Below are 22134 nucleotides of genomic sequence, written 5' to 3'. Positions count from 1 at the left end.
AACAAAATAGCAGGACATAAGGTACATATGATTTGGTCGGTCCAACGGCATCGTCCTCGGGGATATATTCGTGCTTTGGTCAGTTGCTACAGGGAAGTATTGAGCGAGTTATCTTGAAGCATTTAACCGTATACGTATCCATCTGGACATGGAACTACAATGACAGAGACCTTTGAGCCACCGAGCGATAGCTGTAGATTATATACTATGTATATATAGAGCATAGGGCAAATACTTGTTTTTGTACATATTGGGTGAATCAATCTTTTGCATAATTTTTGTACAATTTTCATACTTGAATAAAAGACTTCTTGTTACCGCTTATATGACTGGTGTGTTATTGCAATAACGTGAGATGGGTTTCACGTCCCTTTATTAGGTAGTTCAGTTATATCATTACGTGTAAACTTGTGGGAGGACAACACTAAGAGACGCAGGTCTTAGACAGTTATCACGTGTGCGAAAGCAGGTGTGCTGCAGAGTGAATCTTGGATTCGAACCAGCCAGCGGAGGATCTGGCACCCGAGGAACACAAGTCTTCACAGTATGGTGTGCTGTTTTAGTCATGTGTCGTGAAGTGATGGATACGAGCCAGTGTCCGCTTTGAGGATATCTTACACTTCAAGTTGCAGGACATGGTATAGAACTTCCAAACAACAAAGTAAGGAACTCGTTGTAGGACATGGTACATGGGCTGTTATAGGACATGGTACAGGGACTGTTGTAGGACATGGTACAGAGGCTGTTGTAGGACATGATACAGGGTTTGTTGGAGGACGCATGGTACTGTGTCTGTTGCAGGGTATGGTACAGACTGTTATAGGACATGGTACAGGGTTTGTTGGAGGACGCATGGTACTGTGTCTGTTGCAGGGTATGGTACAGACTGTTATAGGACATGGTACAGGGACTGTTGTAGGACATGGTACAGAGGCTGTTGTAGGACATGATACAGGGTTTGTTGGAGGACGCATGGTACTGTGTCTGTTGCAGGGTATGGTACAGACTGTTGTAGGACATGGTACAGGGTTTGTTGGAGGACGCATGGTACTGTGTCTGTTGCAGGGTATGGTACAGACTGTTGTAGGACATGGTACAGGGTTTGTTGGAGGACGCATGGTACTGTGTCTGTTGCAGGGTATGGTACAGACTGTTATAGGACATGGTACAGGGTTTGTTGGAGGACGCATGGTACTGTGTCTGTTGCAGGGTATGGTACAGACTGTTATAGGACATGGTACAGGGTTTGTTGGAGGACGCATGGTACTGTGTCTGTTGCAGGGTATGGTACAGACTGTTATAGGACATGGTACAGGGTTTGTTGGAGGACGCATGGTACTGTGTCTGTTGCAGGGTATGGTACAGACTGTTATAGGACATGGTACAGGGTTTGTTGGAGGACGCATGGTACTGTGTCTGTTGCAGGGTATGGTACAGACTGTTATAGGACATGGTACAGGGTTTGTTGGAGGATGCATGGTACCGTGTCTGTTGTAGGACATGGTTCAGCGCCATGTGTGCGACATGGTACATGACCTGTTATAGGGCATGGTACAGGGTTTGTTGGAGGATGCATGGTACCGTGTCTGCTGTAGGACATGGTTCAGCGCCATGTGTGCGACATGGTACATGACCTATTAAAGGACAAGGTACAGACAGCGTAGTGTACACAGATACAGAAACGTGATGTCTGTTTTTGACAGGTACGAATTCTTGTGAACCATTACATTGTTATTGGCGTCACAGTGTGATATGGGTTTGTCTTTAGTTATCGACAATTGATAATGTTGCATTGTCCACGTTAATCCGGGATAGATCTAGTCCCGGTGACGGTTTCACACCATTCTTTCTGCACCGTGACAGGTGCCATGTAGCTTATGTTGCCGCCAGCCTAAGTCTAACATCACACTGGGTGACTAAAATCTGCAAACTTCATTGGAAAACAATCAAACCCATACCACAACTAGCAACAATTCTCACACGACACGAATTGTTCTCGAGACATTCACAATGCACCCAGAATAGAAACTTTACGAATCCACTTAAAGTATGTAAATATTTGAGGAAGGAAATAGTGCTTTTCAACTGTTACAAGGTTGAGCATGTGACACAGTAGGTAAAGCTTAAATGTTAAAAATTCTCGACCCTTTAGATCTGCCGTTGTGTGTGTCGTCGCTGACTGTGTAGACAACGTGTTGTTGCAGAGGTAGCCGTACATGTAACATTTAATGGACGCCAGGGGCGTTTAGTGTAAAACATTTCCCCCAATAGCTGCTTTAGAGAACGACGAGTCCAGTACCCGCCCACTTTCGCGTTTCTCTTGCTGTAAGCAGTCCTAGAAGATAGCTCGATATTTGCCTGTGGGTCTCACAACAAAAGGGCAGAAAGTGACCTTTCGTAACAGCCTATTGCGTGCCAGCATAATCTCCAGCTGGAAAGAAACGACTTGAAAGTCGAGGCCACGTGTTGTAACGACCGGCTGTGCACGAGCAGGATACGTAATATAAGTTCTTCACAGGTTTAGACAATGGGGCAATTATTTCTGTTACGCGTAATTCGTTATTTGAACCTCACGGAAACACCACATGTTGAAATTCGCAGATATCCGAGTATTGGATGAATAGTTTGTGTGTTGTCTTTACGCCATGGGTCCTGTTATCATGCTAATTTATCATTAACTGTGGTACCTAGTTCCAGATAGTTTGGGGTAATCTGAAGACGCCCGGCGATTGAAAGATTAGCGTATCACCGAGCAGGACCACAACATGTTTGTGACCACCAGGGAGAGAACAATATACTGATGTAAAATTTGTTTGTTGCTGAAAGTCGCAGTTTGCCAACCCTGTCTCCCATGAATCCCGAATACCATCTAATTTTTCACTCTGAGTATCATTTACTCCCCTCTGAATCCCGAATACCATCTAATTTTACACTCTGAGTATCATTTGCTCCCCTCTGAATCCCGAATACCATCTAATTTTACATTCTGAGTATCATTTGCTCCCCTCTGAATCCCGAATACCGTCTAATTTTACACTCTGAGTATCATTTGCTCCCCTCTGAATCCCGAATACCATCTAATTTTACACTCTGAGTATCATTTGCTCCCCTCTAAATCCCGAATAGCATCTAATTTTACACTCTATCATTTGCTCCCCTCTGAATCCCGAATACCATCTAATTTTACACTCTGAGTATCATTTGCTCCCCTCTGAATCCCGAATACTATCTAATTTTACACTCTGAGTATCATTTACTCCCCTCTGAATCCCGAATACCATCTAATTTTACACTCTGAGTATCATTTGCTCCCCTCTAAATCCCGAATAGCATCTAATTTTACACTCTATCATTTGCTCCCCTCTGAATCCCGAATACCATCTAATTTTACACTCTGAGTATCATTTGCTCCCCTCTGAATCCCGAATACCATCTAATTTTACACTCTGAGTATCATTTGCTCCCCTCTGAATCCCGAATACCATCTAATTTTACACTCTGAGTATCATTTGCTCCCCTCTGAATCCCGAATACCATCTAATTTTTCACTCGGAGTATCATTTGCTCCCGAATCCCGAATACCAAGTAACAAAATTCACAAATTTCAAAAACACGTCTGAATTCACCCTACAAATCCGAATGACCATCTTCCCGAGGCAAGGGAGTTGATTGACTCTGAAAGTCACGTTTCAAGTTAACTCCTTTGCCTATCCACTTCGCTCTATCCACTACAACATGGGATAGGAACAGGTTACAAGTCCATACTGTTTAGATGTTGTCATGGAAACTGGGATAACCCAGTCATGTGTATGTCTGTACAAGAGGGTAGGAGGCAGTTGAGGTCTCTTCCTCTTGTCCGCTTACACAATATGGTTTTAAATAAGCGTTTTCCAGCTAGAAAAGTATATTTGTTGGTCTAATGGCTAAAATGCAGGTTTGATCCATGATGTGTATGGAATATGTTTGGAACCTTCAGCAATATCACGTCAGCCATGAGACATTGTAAACCAGTGGTTGAAAGCATGAGCAAAGGCCCAACGGCAGAGCCAGGGCACACCAGCTATAGATTGCAACAACTCATCCTCCTTCAAGTCGGCCATCACAAAAATATGTGTACTGGTGGTATATTCTTCCACCAGGGCCAGTTTCATCTCTTATGCTAACGGTAGGTGAGTGAGTGAGTTGGGCTTAACACCAGTATTCCAGTTATATCACCGGGTGTCAGCTTAATGTGGGAGGAAAGACCGAAATGATGGTGTCAGACGTTTACCACTTTGGTGAAACCAACGGGTATGGTGCTGACAAACCTAGAAACATAATCGGGGCGAACCGGGATTCGAACACACAATAATAGGTTTCTGGCATGCTCAAGGGACGCAACTCTGCACAGCAAATCGAGGCGCCTTAGACGACTGGCCCACCCGTGCCCCACTGAGGGTTTGTGGTAACTCTCGATAGTTAATGTTATATTAAGGACAGTGGTAGCTGTTACTTCCTGAAACATGGTTTGAGGAACCTTCATTGTGGAAGTGTAGAGCCCGGATGTTGTGTTTGTTAAAGGCCATAGTCAGCAATATTCCACCTATATGGAGGCCTAAATTATAGTGTCTGGATTGACAGGATCAACATCCCATGCCGTCGATGTAGATGACACCATGATACCAATCAACCAAGTCACCAAGTCTGGTCCATTTAATCACCTTGGACATGCCAGTGAGTGAGTGAGTATGGTTTTACACCGCTTTTAGCAATATTCCAGCAATATCACGGCGGGGGACACCAGAAATGGGCTTCACACATTGTACGCATGTCGGGAATCGAACCCGGGTCTTCGGCGCGACGAGTGAACGCTTTAACCACTAGGCTACCAGACCGCCCCCTTGGACATGCCAAGTTACTGTGGATCTTTTCTAGCGGAGAATCCCCTCTGAGTCTGTTCAGGAGCTCTCTTGTCAAGATGCTTGAATCTTCTTACAGGAAGGCCCTGGCACACACGTATATACCTTAATACTTCAACACAGATGGTTCCTGATATCATGTTTAATGTGGCAGTATCAGTTTGTGTAGAAAGCATCATACATAGCTATTACATATGTACAACAAAATATACATTTATTTACAAAATTCTTAATATAATAGTTTCACATCAATAACATTCATCACAACATGCATGACCCTTGTGACCAAAGAAAGCATGATTATGTTATCATGCACACTACAACCTGTAGCAGCAATGCTGCATTAGCACTTCGCATCAAAGGACATGACTGCTAGTTAAGGCAATGTAAATCAAAGCAGTGCTTACAGCTATAGGAACTGTTGGTGGTGCACTGTGTACAATCAGTGGTACTAAAAGCACTGGTGACAGTGTTTCTGAAAGCCGTGGTCACACATTGTAACATACAGTGGTACATTAAACGCTCGTCACAATCAGTGCTACTTAAAGAACTGCCTATCTAAGCACTGATCACAAGCGGATGTGAAGCACTGTTAATTACTCATTTTAACTCAGATTCTCTTGAAAAAAATGGTCTGACTAGACAGAAAATATACATATTTCAAACTTCATTAACACAATTATGGAAAATGATTCAAGATGCTACACATATATTGCACTTCTCCCTTCTAGAGATAGAGATATCTCTGTCTATACTATCGCTAGGAATTCAAACATGACAAATCTGTCTCCAATTGACATTTTAACACCAAAATAACTGGTCAAGGTTGTCTTTGTTCTTAAAAAATATAAGTATATAAAACATATGTGGATACATCTTTATTCTAAATGCCTTGAATATTTGAATACTGGAAATATTAAATTTAGCTGAACAGTAGGGATAGCAGTGGTAGACACCACGGGTCATCTTCAAAATTTAGCCACAGCTCTTTCCGGACAAGTGGTGATCATGAATAACACCCAAACAAGCCAGATATTATTACGTCATAGCATACATGCATGTATCTACAGTATCACTGATAATCTCAAGCATGCAGAGAGGCTCGTTTAGTATTGCATTGTTTTGTTGCTTGGGGATTCCGGGATAGAATAGGTTCCCCAGCAACCAATGTCATATAAGTCGACCAAATGGATCAGGTGGTCAGTCTCACTGACTTGCTTGATGATGTGTCATCATACCCTAATGCTATGGACCATTGCTCATGATGTCAATCACTGGATTGTCTGGTTCAGACTTGATTCTTTACAAACTACCATTGTAGAGCTGGAATATTGATGAGTTTGATGTAAAACAACCGACAGACAGACTACCATGGATTGATGATGTACACAATAATCCACCCAGTCTCACAATATCAATCACAGGACTTTCTGGTCCAGACTCGATGACTTACAAATAGCTGGAATATTAGGAAGTGTGGGAACAACAAACAAAGAAACAACTTTTCATTGAATTCCTTCCATACTTTCATTCAAAACAAGTCAATACATTAATGATTTTGTCAAGCACCACATAGGGGGGCAGGTATCTCAGAGGATTGTGACCAACGGATGCCATTTGTCAGATAAAACTCAGGCAAGATGAAGAAATGCCCACATTCACCCTAACATACAAGTATTCAAGTAATGTACCTTCATAACACTGAATGATTAGAGCAAGCTACGGAGGGATTGTTCATTGTAGCCTTCAGGACTGAATTCTCTCCCCATTTACTGAAAGTTGTGTCAAGCATATGTGCTAAGCCTGATAAATCTTATTTTTAATCATTTTGATGAACACTGTATTTGCAACATTGTACATCAACTTGATTGTTCTGGTGGTGAAATAGCTGCAACATTGTACACATTGGGTGAGAGTGATTGTTCAACTGCTTTTACACAGTTGATATCTGCAACACTTCACAAGAACTGGGTGTTTCAGTTGCAGTTAAACACTAGAGATGTGCAACTTTCTTCATGAAGTGTACAATGATTGTTCAGAAACACTGATGTAACAATGTGCAACATTGTTGATGTAGTGCCCAGGACCGTGTGGTTCAGGGGCTGATGGTCTTGTTCTGGTGCTGATGGTTTCGTTAAGGGTCTGATGGTTTTGTTCAGGGTCTGATGGTCTCATTCAGGTGCTGATAGTCTCGTTCAGGTGCTGATAGTCTCGTTCTGTCCCTTCTCAATGATCTGCAGCAGCCTCTGCATGTGTCCGTCCTGCACCGCCATCTTGATGCCAGGGTGGCTACGGTGGTACAGCTGGATGAGCTGGGTGTACTCTGTGCCCGTGAACTGCGGCCCTTTCTCTGCCACAGAGTTCAAGATGTCCTGGACACAGAAGAACAAAACATTTGTGACAAACCTACTTTTATGCCGCTTTTAGCAATAGTCCAGCAATATCATGGTGGGGGCCACTGGACAATGGGCTTCACACGTTGCACCCATGTGGGGCATTGAACCCGGGTTCTTCAGTGTGACAAGCCAACGCTTTAACCACAAGGCTACCCCAACACCCTGCTTGAGGTCAAAATGTCCTGGATACAAAGAATAGACCTAGAGACATTTTTTCCTCATGTATTATCAGAGGATCGATCTGCGCAATTGCGATATGGTCACATGCATCAACAAAGTCAAAGATTGATCACCTGATCCCATTAGTCGTCTCTTACGACAAGCTTGGGTTGCTGAAGACCAATTCTAACCCGGACCTTCAAGGGTTTGGGCTCCTTGATGAAAACATTTTGGGCACAGACTGTTAAAGGGATGCAACTCTGCCTAATAGTGAAATTATTAATTTTAATTCATATTAACTTTGATTTTAAAAATTGATCTTGTGAGTGAGATTATGACATTCATTATCGAATCATGCGTGAATACCTTGAAAATGTTTCTCATGTTTCCTCTGCAAGACATAATGTATATTATGTGTACCCAATCTTATACAAAATCAGCTCTTTCACTCACACACATACCGCTCTGTGAGAGCTTTGTCTACAAGCCTATAGTTTCATTTGATGATATATTAACAAGAAACATCCGCTTCATCATAGAAGAAGTAGAAGTACTAGTACTGGGTAGCAGAAGTATTCGTCATCGTAGTAGTAGTAGTAGTAGTAGTAGTAGTAGTAGTAGTAGTAGTAGTAGTAGTAGTAGTAGTAGTAGTAGTAGTCATGGTGCATTTCTACTTACGTCTGGGGTGAGGTAGAGCAGCTCATAGAACAGCCGGGCCCGGTCCAGGTCTGACTCCCGGGTCAACGTGATGTTGGTCAGATTCTGCTGGATGGCCAGGATGTTACGGCACCTGAAGCCAGAGCACAGAGCTAGTGACGACATTCTCACTTCACAAAATTTAGTTATTAGTCATGAGTAATTCCTACAGGATAATTGACTGAACAAGGATTAAATGAGTGAGTTAATGTTTTCTGTCACTGTCAGCAGTATTGCAGTTCTATCACACCAACACTCACATTTTCTTGATACCATTCTCGTTGATTTTCTTCAGGAAATGGACACTGTTGATGAGGATGGAGGATACAAGGTAGCCCAGACTCTCAAAGATGTACCTGTCGGGAATATACATTCAGTTATCTCCCCTCTCCTTTATATGACTTATATGCAAACAGTGTTCATTTGTTGTTTAACGCCACACTAAGCAATATTCCAGCTATATGACGGCGGTCTGTAAAATAATCGAGTCTGGACCAGACAATCCAGTGATTTACATCATGAGCATCGTTCCACGCAATTGGGATCGATGACATGTATCAACCAAGTCAGCGAGCCTGACCACCCAATCCCGTTAGTTGCCTTTTACGACAAGCATAGTCGCCTTTTACGGCAAGTATGGGTTGCTGAAGACCTATTCTACCCAGGAATCTTCACGGGTCTGCAAACAGAGGGGAATATAAAGTTATCTCCCCTTTCAAAAGAACAACTGACACTAGGGGGCATTCAGTGTTTGATGTACTGTTTTTTGTTTGTTGTTTAATGCTGCACTATGTTTATTTCCACCTATATGACGGCGGTCTGTGAATAATCGAGTCTGGACCAGACAATCCTGTGATTGACATCATGAGCATCGATCCACGCAATTGGGATACAATGACATGCATCAACCAAGTCAGCGAGCCTGCCCACACGATTCCATTAATCGCTTCTTACGACAAGCACAGTCGCCTTTCATGGCAAGCATGGGTTGCTGAAGACCTATTATAACCCGGATCTTCACGGGTAGTTTGGTGAACTGACTTGAACTTCTTGGGCTGCAGACTGTGTGCTAGGACCTCCTCCATGCTGGTCAGGTCCTTGTTCAGCTTCAGGACATTCGAATCAGGGTCAAGGTCATCAATCGGCCCTGCATAGTTCGACTGAAAGGGGAAAAAATACAAATGCATTATCATGACTCTGATTCTGTATTTTAAATGTCTACTGTACATTAATTGGTTGATGATATCAAGATGTCTTGTTCCTTTAAATCTTAACAAAATGCATCTCCTTTCAGGAACTCGAAAGACAATCAGGGTAACTGTTACTTCCAGTGTATAACCTGCAAAGCACCACAAACTAGGCTAATAACAATAATAGTCTTGGTTTTCAGGCACCGCTTGCATCATCATAAAGTTTGCTGTACGATTCGTTGTATTTAAAAAAAAAAATCCTCAAAAAGTCCATATAATAATACTGAATTCCAATATTTTACTCATCAAGGAATACATTTGTCGAGAGGCCCTTTCCCTGGCTCATTGTACACAATTGTTTGTTTGGTTACACAAATGTTATTTGTTTACATACTAGTTTGAACAATTAAAAAAAAAGACAAAAAAGACACCGCCTGTCCGCACTATATTTTCAAAAGTCATTTCCTAGAATCAAGTCTTTTACTTTTGTAAGCGCTAGCCAAGTTTTTACCTGTTTAGCTACCGGCAGCAGGTAGTAGAAGCAGTGAACTCTGACCTCCAGGTGCAACAGCAACATACATATCTCGGCCAGGTCGCGGAAATCCTGGACAAGTGTGTTCATGGCTCTACAAAATACATATGCATAAACACATCAAACCCAATAACTACAAGCCATACAGACATATACACATCACAACTATGGTGCTAAGTGTACTTCTCATTCTGAGTCCCGTGGTGGATTTTGTGTTATCATTCATCCCCAGCAACTTGTAAGAGGCGACTACATGGATCGGAAGGTCAGGCTCAGTGGCTTGGTTGGTTGTATGGAATCATACCCAGACACCTTGGATCATGGCTGACACTATCAGTCACTGGATTGTCTGGTCCAGATTTGATTATTTACAGGCTGTTGTCACAAAGCTGGAATATTGCTGAGTGTGTTTTAACTAGAGAGAGTGAGACTGTTTGAATACATCTTGATGCCCACTACTTGATGATGGAGTGACATGGGAGTGTGAATACATCTTTAGCCATCGTCAGCTACATTCCAGTCATAGTCAGTATTTGAGTCTGGGCCGGACAAGGAAGGGGTTGATATCATGAGCAACACCCCATGCCGTCAGTGTACAATGACACTAGGACACCTACCGGATGCCTGATCCATTCAATCACCTACTAGGATTGGTTGGTTTGTTGTTTAACGCCGCACTCAGCAACATTCCAGCTATATGACGGCGGTCTGAAAATAATCGAGTCTGGACCAGAAAATCCAGTGAATGTTATCATGAGCATCGATCCAAGCAATTGGGATCGATGACATGTATCAACCAAGTCAGTGAGCCTGATCACCCGATCCCGTTATTAGCATTTTAGGACAAGCATGGGTTGCTGAAGACCTATTCTACCCCGGAATCTTCACGGGTCCCTACTAGGACAAGCAAAGGTACTGAGGGGCTCCACTGGGTCTGTTCAGATGTTTTCATGTGTTAACCCTCTGTACATGCTGCCCTTGACACACCCATCAGTCTATGATGACATGAAGTCAACCCAGTCACCTTGTACAGCAAACAGTGTGTTGTTAAACTACTGTTTTTATAGTTTTCCATGCATATTCGTACGAAAGAAGCTCATTATCAATTGGGTTGCGGTGACTTTTGTGTGTATTTTATACAAATAGGCAGCTTATCTGGAACTGATCAAGTGATCCAAACAATCTACTCACTTGAGCTGCAGCATGTACCTACAACTTCAATGTCCTGAGGCAACTTGAGGAAGAGCACATGGGCGGCCATTTTGTATATTATTTCAACATGATAATTGAAAATAAAATAAGAAAAGTAATTTACGAATTTGCATATTTCATTAGTGCAGTACTCACGCTAATGTTTTCTCTGATACTGGTGGAATGTCCTGAAAAAGTAAAGAGAGAACACTATGATTAAATAATGATTTCTTACAGGCAAGAAACAGTAGTCTACCTATATCACACCTACCAATAATCAGCCTCACGACTATGTGATCGTGTGGTCAGACTCACTGACCTGGTTGATGCATGTCATCGTATCCCAATGTCATTGTTTCCCAACTGCGAAGAATGATGCTCATAGTGTCAATCGCAACCAAGTCAGCAAGCTTTTTATGACAAGCATGAGTTGCTAAAGACCAATCCTAACCCAGATTTCATGTGGGTAGAATAAAAAATTCATTGAACATAGTTCCTATTCCTGTTTTTTATGGACTGTTTCTCTGTCTCTACACCATAGAAATACATAAACACATCTGTCTATACATTAAAAATATCTGTAATGGTGTGAGTGCTTCTGCTGACTTTATACAAAAAGAAAATAGTGCTAAATCCATATTGAAGCAGGTCTATATTGAGATATCAGTATTCACACTATTATATTGATCAACATAAACACAACATTAATTAGAGTTAACATATAAAAAAGTGCTCTAGTTTTACTTACAGCTGGATTAGTGGAGGGAGGTCCGAGGTTGCTGGTGGACCTACCAGACAAACTGTCTGTGAACTGCTGAAGACGACCAGCGAACCATTCCTGATAAAGAGAGAGGACTGATCACAAGATGGCAACATGTCCACTCTGTCTATGAAATGGGGATACTTATGAACAGACTATGGGGCCTTGACAAAACTTGATGCAGTATGTGTCCTCAGTGAGATATAATCAATGACCAGCATTCCAACTCTCCAGACTTTGTCCAGATCTGCTGAGTGCTGAAATTAGCACTAGTCTTAAAGTCCTTGCCTAACTGCCCAATAGTTAACATGGTTAAGGTGTCCTAATGACCATTAGACATTTGCCCTTTATAACGGTTTTGCTCTATGTCAATCTCATTAAAATCAGATCTAAGTTCTCGCTGCCGCTTAACAAAGATCTGAGGACATCCCATTTCAGGTCACGTCAGAACAACATTTCACGAACTTTGACTGAACACTGAAATGACTAACAAGAAGTCAGTAAACATCAGCCAAATAGAAAGCAGCTTTCTTGAGCTTTACAGCACTCATTTCAACCAGGCAACTTCCGTTTCAGACTACGATTGAAAAATACGTTGCCAAAGTTCTCGATTAATATTTTGAAAACTGAACAAAGGACCATTCCGGAATGTCTAATATATGGTTGAGATTGTACGGCAGTGAATCACACGTACTGTCCAACACCTCCTCTGTTCAAATGTTTATCCCACGGAAGCGAGAGATAAGCGATAATTTTGACGGAATCAGTTGTATTGGCCGTAACTGTTGGTCGGAATACACTGTGTTAATATTTTCGAGGTTGCATGATTAGAAAACACATTCCAAATGTCACTTTCATGATCTGATAAGCGACACTTTGATTGGTTGGATGAAAGGTCATTGTGTCCTCAGAACTTTGTTTAGCGATCTGATTTTATTGAGATTGGCTCTATGTTATCATTATAAGGACTAGTGGATAAAAAATATTAGTTTCTACCACTGGTCAGTGGCATCAGTAATGATATGATGGGGAACAACACTAGCATATCTCCTCCCAGACACCAACTCACCAGACTCTCATGTACATTGGCCACAGTCCTCATCTGAGTGACATCAGTAATGATCTCCTGCTGGGGAACAACACTAGCATATCTCCTCCCAGACACCAACTCACCAGACTCTCATGTACATTGGCCACAGTCCTCATCTGTGTGACATCAGTAATGATCTCCTGCTGAGGAATCAAGGTCTCATCTGAGGACAGGTTCCGTATCAAGATGACCGCCTCCTTTGAGTTGAGAGCGCGCATCTCCTCCTCCGAGCACATTGTCCGGTCCAGCTCCTGCCCCTCCCCAGGCTGAAGAGTCCTCCAGCTTGGCAGAGACCTGGTGTGGAGGCAGTCAGTCTCAGATGCATCACGTCAAAATGCCAGTAAGTTAACACTTATAAAGCCACTCAGCAATATTACAGTTATATCACAATAATCTTTACATAATATTGTCTGGATCTGAAAACCAGTGGTGGACAAAACCTGAGACAATTATAGATATGGAGGACCTTAAGTGCCCCGGAATCCCCACAGGGTGAGTTTCTGCAGAAATGCTGTATTGATCAATGAGGCTATATTTTATAAGACAACCATGGAAAATAGCAAATGGTAGCAACATCACAGTGAGAGTCAGGAGATACCATAAAGTCTCACCTGAGGAAGCGGCTGATGTCTTCATCCTTTGCCCACTGGGCACTGATCACTCGCTTCTCATCAGATCCATGCTGGACAATATCTGCAGGGATACCATACCATCCATTATACCATACCATCCATTATACCACACCATCCATTATACCATACCATCCATTATACCATACCTTCATTATACCATACCATCCATTATACCACACCATCCATTATACCACACCATCCATTATACCATACCATCCATTAAACCACACCATCCATTATACCATACCATCCATTATACCACACCATCCATTATACCATACCATCCATTATACCACACCATCCATTATACCATACCATCCATTATACCACACCATCCATTATACCATACCATCCATTATACCACACCATCCATTATACCACACCATCCATTATACCACACCATCCGTTACACAACACCATCCATTATACCATACCTTCCATTATACCACACCATCCGTTATACCATACCATCCATTATACCACACCATCCATTATACCACACCATCCGTTATACAACACCATCCATTATACCATACCATCAATTATACCATACCATCCATTATACCACACCATCCATTATACCATACCATCCATTATACCATACCATCCATTATACCACACCATCCATTATACCATACCATCCATTATACCACACCATCCATTATACCATACCATCCATTATACCACACCATCCATTATACCACACAACCATTATACCACACCATCCGTTATACAACACCATCCATCATACCACACCATCTGTCATACAATATCATCATTAATACCATCATACACTATACCATCCATTGTACCATACCATCAGTTATACCACACCATTTGTTATACAATACCATCAGTTGTACCATACCATCATTAATACCATCAGTTGTACCATACCATCAGTAATACCAAACCATCAGTTATGCAATACCATCAGTTATACCATACTATTACTTATGCAATACCATCAGTCATACCATACCATCATTTATGCAATACCATCAGTTATACCATACCATCAGTTATGCAATACCATCAGTTATACCATACCATCAACAAAATTTGCCAAATATAGGCTGTGTTATATGACATGTCAGCCTTCTACAGGTCTTAACACACCAGTTCCTTGGGAGAGAGGCTTAAAGTTATACCCAGTTATGTACAGTAGCATCTATCAGTGGCACAGGATGTTATGAAGTGTCCATGTTCACGCTTTCATCTTCTTTATTGTACCTTTTATTGTCTGTCAACATTCTCTTTACCATACACATGATATATGAACAATACCAATACAAAATTAATTAGATTTGTCATAAACTTTTCAAAAGTTTTGAAGTCAAATGCTCATGTTATTTCAAAAATGAAATACAAAACCAAATTGTACCTGACTATGAGTCTGTAGATCATGTAACTAAACATATTGTGACACGATATGTGTCATAATGTATACAATACAGAATGGAGTGTACTGTATATTGGTATGGTAGTGTCTTACAGAGCAGTGTAGCAGTGCATCACTGACTCACTCCAGCCTCGTCTTCAAGTAGTGAGTAGTTAAGTTTACCTCGGTACGCGGAGTGGCACTTATCGCGGTAGTCGCGGAGGACGTTGCAGATCATGTTGAGGAACTGGTCTGCATAGTCCGGCAGATCATGCATCAGCTCCTGCAGGTCCTGGATGTTGCGGTCCACTGTCACGGTGCTCTGGAGTAGAAAGGAGTGAGTGAGTATGGTTTTACACCGCCTTTAGCAATATTCCAGCAATATCACGGGGGGGGGACACCAGAAATGGGCTTCACACATTGTACCCATGTCGGGTACCCACAGTACTGAGATATGAGTATGACATGCGAGTACAAATTAATTGTAAAAAATAGTTTCATTACTCATAATATAACTCAGATATCAAACTGGCCAGTTGCCATCTTGTAAAAACCCATAAAATCGTCCGGCCTGCACGGAGATCATGATGTCACTGTTTCTAAAGACATCATGTGCTTGTCATGTCAATACTGACCTTGTTCACATTGTGAGCTACTAAGACCACTGGCAGTTTGTCACACAAACAAACTTCACCGAAAACAAGTCTCTGTGATACATGATTATTTGTCATTTTTAGTCTAGAGTATAGAGAAAGTACAGATGTTGTTTACACATGTCAGCTTGTAAATGACAAATTCAAACAAATTTATTTCTCAAGGTTGAAGCATATTACACATATCTTTGTGACTGTATGACGAATGCATTACATTAACAGTTAACATTACAGACATACAGAGTTGGTATGATAAGTCATCTGGTTGTAATCTTACTATGCTTACATCTCAACATGGTCATTTGACCAATTTGAGATTCATTATCAAAATCAACACAGAGGTAGCAGTAATTACAAAAACCAAACAATGAAGAAAATATAGAAATGTTCTCATCCGCCTGCTGGTCATTTAAAATGTTGCAAAGTTCTGAATTCTACCATTTCTAACAATCCGCATTTTAGATTTTTCTCCTTAATTAAGAGTTACCTTGACCATGTTTCCTGTGTTGCTGCCATGTTGGATACATTCACGCCATTCATGCCCATGGATCATGTATCTTTCAATGTACTTTTAACGCTTTCATTGTTTGAATAACTCACTGTTATTTAAGTGTCTCTGGTTGTAAACTTTCATTCGCTGCTTGACACATGACTATGTACATAAAAATACGGTTAAAACAGGAAAATAACTTGGTCACCTTGCTTTTTTTAAAATCTGGAATTTGATTTTTGTTATTTGTTAAGAGCATATTACCTGTAGAAGTGGGCGAGGCACACCAAGTTCCCGTCGAATCTTATCATCAATGACATTCCGCAAAGCATCAAAACCTGGAAGTGAAATATCCATTCTATACGCTTGACACATTTGTATCACATGACACAGGTGTCATCATGCCAAATATGGCCATCGTGTTTCTATTGAGTGAACACATGCATTGAACCTTATATACCATGAACACGAGATAGCACCAATGTCATATAGTTATTAGTACTGAGGGAATACACCATTAACACCAATTACTGTCATGCCATTTTTTTTAATGTAATCGGATTAGGACTAGACAAACCAATGCATGTGCACTTTGAACAGGCTTTTAGTTACACCACATTGTGGAAACTTAATGTGGGAGGATAGCCTGGAAGTCTTAGATGTTTAGCACTTTGGTGAAACCCTCGTGGACAGGTTAATGGTGTTGACAAACCTAATGACAGAATCAGGCCAAACCTGGATTGGAAACACTGATTCAAGTTTCTTGCATGCCTAAGGGACTCAACTCTGCATTGCCAATTGCAGCGCATTCTGAGACAATCGGACATCTTTGTACATATGCTTTTGTTTGTTTGTTTGTTTGTTATTTAATGCCAAACTCAGCAATATTCCAGCTATATGATGTTGGTCTGTAAATAATCAAGTCTGGACCAGATAACCCAGTGATTGACATCATGAACATTGATCCTAGCAATTGGGCATATGATGACATGCATCAACCAAGTCAGCGAGTCTGACCACTTGATCCCGTTAGTCGCCTCTTCGACAAGCATAGTTTCCTTTTAAGGCAAGCATGAGTTGCTGAAGACCTATTCTAACCCCGATCTTTACGGGTCTTGTACATATGCACCAATATTTTCCCTTCAGTGTAAACATACCCATAGTGACAAATACAATTGATGTACAATTACTACATTTAAAACCTTTGGTTCATTATAACCAATCCAGAACCATATCCACAACACTATCATGAATATGCATGACTAAGATGTATGATGATGGTGCTTTGAGTGAGTATGGCTTTACACCGCTTTTAGCAATATTCCAGCAATATCATGGCGGGGGACACCAGAATTGAGCTTCATACATTGCACCCATGTGAGGAATGGAACCCGGGCCTTCAGCATAACAAGCAATGCTTTAACCACTAGGCTACAAATTCATGTTACAATGGTTACTATAGTTTCTTTGTTTAACGCAGCACTCGGCAATAGTCCAACTATATGGCGGCAGCCTATAAATAAGCGAGCCTGGACCAGACAATCCAGTAATGATATTGCGAGCAACGATCCAAGCCATCACGCTATCAACCAAGTCACCGAGCCTGACCACCCGATCCATTGGTCACCTCTTACAATAGGGTTGCTGGGGATCAGTGTTAACCCTAGCTCCCAAAGGGCTACTGTAATACACATTACACCATTACAGTGAGTGAGTGAGTATGGTTTTTCGCCGCTTTTGGCAATATTCCAGCAATATCACGGCGGGGGACACCAGAAATGGGCTTCACACATTGTACCCATGTCGGGAATCGAACCCAGGTCTTCGGCGTGATGAGCGAACGCTTAAACCACTAGGCTACCCGACCGCCCTACACTATTACAATACATCATTGTGCATAGAACATGGTCATGAACAAAAAGGTGCAAGAATGTCATGTTGCACAGATAATATTTAGGTAATACAGCATCAAGAATCAGAATGAAAGACTGCATTCATAGATATCTCATGGATTTGTCAAGCTTTCAAAGGAGGTGCCATTATCAGCAAGCCGAGAGTGAAGCCAGGCATTTGAAGGTAATGCAGTCCTAATTTTATTGGATACAATGTACAAATATTTTGAATAAAACTCAGAAGGTGACAAATAAAACATGCACCGACAGAAATGTCTAGAATGAAAATAAGGATTGTGAATTCTTCTACAATCATTACAATGAAGTGACATCAAGTGGGTAGCTTTGGGGGAAACACTTCTATGACTACAATACTGAATACATGTACATTAATGTCACTTAGAAAAAACACCCCCACAAATGTCAAAATTTCTGGTCAATTTCTGAAGTTGTCAGTCTGTTTGTTTGGTTGTCTGGCTGTGTGACAGTGGTCTGTAAATAATTGAGACAGGACGAGGTCAACCATTGATTTATATTGTGAAAAATGTCGGCATATAATGACACGCTATCATTCTCATAGTAATATTAAGCCTAGGGGCACATTTTGAACATTTTGAACATTCATTGCAATAAGTTATTCCATCAATATCACAGCATCATATAAATGCAATTTCCGATAAAAAAATACAAATGGTGTATAATGTGATCCAAGACCATTGTGGTATAATCAGGTTGGTAATAAATCAACAGCAATAAATTGCTGTTTTAGTCAACTTTTAAGTTTCTTTGTTTGTTGTTTAATGCTGCACTCAGAAATATTCCAGCTATATGATGGTGGTCTGTAAATAGTTGAGTCTGGACCAGACAATCCAGTGATTGACGTCATGAGCATCGATCTATGCGGTTGGGATATGATAACATGTACCAACGAAGTCAGCGTGTCTGTCCATCAGAACCCGCCTCTTATGACAAGTATAGTCACCTCTTATGACAAGCATGGTTGCTGAAGACCAATTCTAACCCAAATCGTCACAGGTCAGGTCTAAAGTCATGCATGTGACACTGAGAACCTATTCTGCCCCAGAAAACCCTCAGTTACCCAACTCAAAACAAAAAAATTATTTAGATATGTGTGTAAGCAAAGCCAAAAAACAAAGGCGATATAACATGTATAATTCATACACAGTAATCATGACAATAGCAATCTAAAAACTTCCAATATATATTTTTCAGGCTCCTGAAAAACAGATGTCATCATAAAACAAGGAAATTGAAAAACATATCACATCCATTACAAGGTAACTGACAGAAAATGAGACACAATAAGTCGAGAAATGAAGAGACATGAAGGGCAAGCTAATGACATCACAATACAGGCCGTCGATACAAGACATGACACGAACAGGGCTGTGGTAGAGGTGATGTGCCAGTTACTGGTTACTACAGTAACCAACTGGTGTGGTTTCCATGACAACCATCACTTACACTTGTGACCATCCTCCTCCTCAATGACTGAGTGTAATGAGAAAGTCGGCAACACGATCAGACCTTCGATGATGATGATGATGCTGATAGCTTAGTCATGACATTATACATACATTACAAGTATTCCAAAGACAATACAATGTTTCTCCTGGGTCTCCGTTCAACGAAGTGATCTTACTAAGTGCTCCAACAATCGTAACTCTCATACAACGCTTTGTTTGTTTGTTGTTTAATGCCCCACTCAGCAATATTCCAGCTATAAGACACTGGTCTTTAAATAATTGAGACTGGACTAGACAATCCAGTGACTGACATCTTAAGCATCAATCTACTATTGAAACACGACCATGTACACCAAAAAGTGGTATACTAGACAATCCAGTGATTGACATCTTAAGCATCGATCAACGCAATTGGGATACGATGACATGCATCAACCGAGTCTGACCACCGATCCTGTTATTCGCCTCTTACGACAAGCATATGTTGCTGAAGATCAATTCTGACCCTTATCTTCAGGGTCACATTAACACTGATATACAACAGTTGTTGTAGAGCAAAGATCACTTAGTGGAACGGGGGCCCTGGTATTTAGTTCCAGACTTGCTTGTACATCTAACTCTGTTGAATTACCAGGGTTCCCACAGGGTACCACTTAACATGCTAAAGGGTGAGGTAGGATAGGGACCGGTTTTGACCCACCATATCTGAATAATTTAAGGGTGAGGTGAGGTGAAATGGGGTTTAACGTTGTCTCGTTCAAGATTATTGCAGTTACATTATGTATGCAAGTGTGTGTGTGTCTGTCCTTGTACTATTCCACAGAGATACTATGACACAGTTTAACATGGATATCCCACTCTGACACAGTATACTGAATCCGAGCCGACCAGTCCTTGTTTTAACCTCTTAATGAGTGAGTGAGTATGGTTTTACGCCTCTTTTAGCAATATTCCAGCAATAACACGACGGGGGACACCAGTAATCACACCATGTACCCATGTCGGGAATCGAACCGGGTCTTCGGCGTGACAAGGAAACGCTTTAACCACTAGGCTACCCGACGCCCCTAACCTCTTAATGAGGAGCACCAGATAGGGTAACAAGAAGTGCCATTTTTTAACGTCTTTTCATTTAACATGGCCGGGAATTAAAACAACGGCCTTCTGCTCTCTGGGGAGGCGGTCTATCCACTACACCACAGAGTCGGTCAATTATTACAGGAGGACGAGGGACAGGCCATTTGGCTGTCTTCATAAGTTTGATTGAAATCACTGATGGGCAAATATTTACACTGTCAGGGGATGATGACAAGCAGTCAACCAAGTCACGAGTTTCTCAAAACAAGCACAGGTTGCTTGGGATCTGATGTGATTTAATCATCTCAAATCTACAATGAAAATCTACAATTCTCTGCCCTCACCCCTGACCTCTAAAGCACCTGACCAATGGGAACCCTGATAACCATTTTCTGCAATAATGGCTGGATTTACAGGGGTGTGGGAAATCAATGCCTGACTTGCCTGACTCGTTACGTGAGATCGCTGGACAAACAAAAATATCAGGGACAACTTAAAAATGTCAATATTTATCATGTATATTACATATTTGTACTAAATATAGCTTTGAAGAGTGTAAATATCATGAGTATGACCAATCCAACTGACAGCAGTACCATTTACTTCCTGTTTCGATCACACCAAAGACAAGCTGTCTGATTGGTAGATTCAATTCCATGTAGCCAATTGCACAACATCTTGTAATAAGTCATGGCAGGACACACTGGCTGCTCAAAACGTATTTATTCTTTTCATTACGGACTAGAAATTGATCAATTCGTTACTCAAAGATTGCAGGCAGTGAAAGATTGATTTTGCGATAAAAACACAATTTTGGGTCAATAATATGAACACATAGACTGTGTCTCTGGAGCGTGATTTTTCACTGTCTACTTGACCAGGGCAAGTTCAGCATTTTGATATTTCCACACCCCTGACTTGCATCGGGTCATTCATGGAAGACCTATTTCGATGATTATTGATGAAGAATTAAAAAAGCATTCCCCCCCTCCAAACTTTAACAATGGGACAATATTGAAAGAAAACGAGTCATGTCAACAAGGTCTTGTCAAACTTCAAACTGACATCCAGCAGGGTGATATCCACACAGACAGAAGCATAGATATGCAAGATAGGTTAATGTTGTAAGATGATGATGGACAGAAATGGAAACTGTAAAGCTAGGGAAAGAATAAGCTGAAGTAACCACTGCCTTAAACAGTCTTTCAGTTATATCATGGCATCCCAGCTTTATGTTGGAGAAAAGTTTAAAGTACTGCAGGTCGCAAATAGTTTTGACAGATCACTGATCATAATCAGGGCGCATCTAGAATTTAGGCCCATGAGCAGCGGATCCTGGCAGCCAAGGGACACCACTCTGTGCAACACCTTAGAACCACTGAGACACTGACATTGGAGGATGCTGGTGGCCCTTAGGCCAGATATTTTCAAATATTCAAACTTGGTTCAAGAATCCACAAACTCATAAAAATTGAAATGGGAAAATCCCCCCAAAAGCCTGACCTTACTAAAAAGACAACATCTTGGCACTGTGATCTGACCCAAGACCATGGGCCACTGGCCACCAAACTAATAAATCTCCTTGCTGAAAATATATCCTACACAGTTAG

The 22134-nt window shown here is 41.3% G+C and overlaps 1 protein-coding gene across 1 annotated transcript in view; it reads right to left on the bottom strand.

The window, feature by feature from the left end:
* Nucleotides 1–5040: 5040 nt before the first annotated feature.
* LOC139452437 (exocyst complex component 4-like) overlaps nucleotides 5041–22134 on the bottom strand; it is a 39445-nt gene continuing 22351 nt past the window's right edge. Inside the window, exons 19-30 of the mRNA XM_071233911.1 lie at nucleotides 19446–19508; nucleotides 16333–16406; nucleotides 15109–15247; nucleotides 13524–13605; nucleotides 12996–13206; nucleotides 11811–11900; nucleotides 11219–11250; nucleotides 9851–9965; nucleotides 9191–9309; nucleotides 8410–8505; nucleotides 8132–8243; nucleotides 5041–7270 (exon numbers count right to left, since the gene is read on the bottom strand). Of these exons, the coding sequence (XP_071090012.1) occupies nucleotides 7094–7270; nucleotides 8132–8243; nucleotides 8410–8505; nucleotides 9191–9309; nucleotides 9851–9965; nucleotides 11219–11250; nucleotides 11811–11900; nucleotides 12996–13206; nucleotides 13524–13605; nucleotides 15109–15247; nucleotides 16333–16406; nucleotides 19446–19508 (1310 nt within the window). The 3' untranslated portion in view covers nucleotides 5041–7093. The remainder of the gene's footprint in view (nucleotides 7271–8131; nucleotides 8244–8409; nucleotides 8506–9190; nucleotides 9310–9850; nucleotides 9966–11218; nucleotides 11251–11810; nucleotides 11901–12995; nucleotides 13207–13523; nucleotides 13606–15108; nucleotides 15248–16332; nucleotides 16407–19445; nucleotides 19509–22134) is intronic.

The sequence above is a fragment of the Haliotis cracherodii genome, unplaced genomic scaffold (genome assembly GCF_022045235.1).
Source record: "Haliotis cracherodii isolate W230 unplaced genomic scaffold, xgHalCrac1.p SCAF_9, whole genome shotgun sequence".
NCBI lineage: Eukaryota > Metazoa > Mollusca > Gastropoda > Lepetellida > Haliotidae > Haliotis > Haliotis cracherodii.
This window is presented reverse-complemented; position numbering and strand designations above follow the sequence as displayed.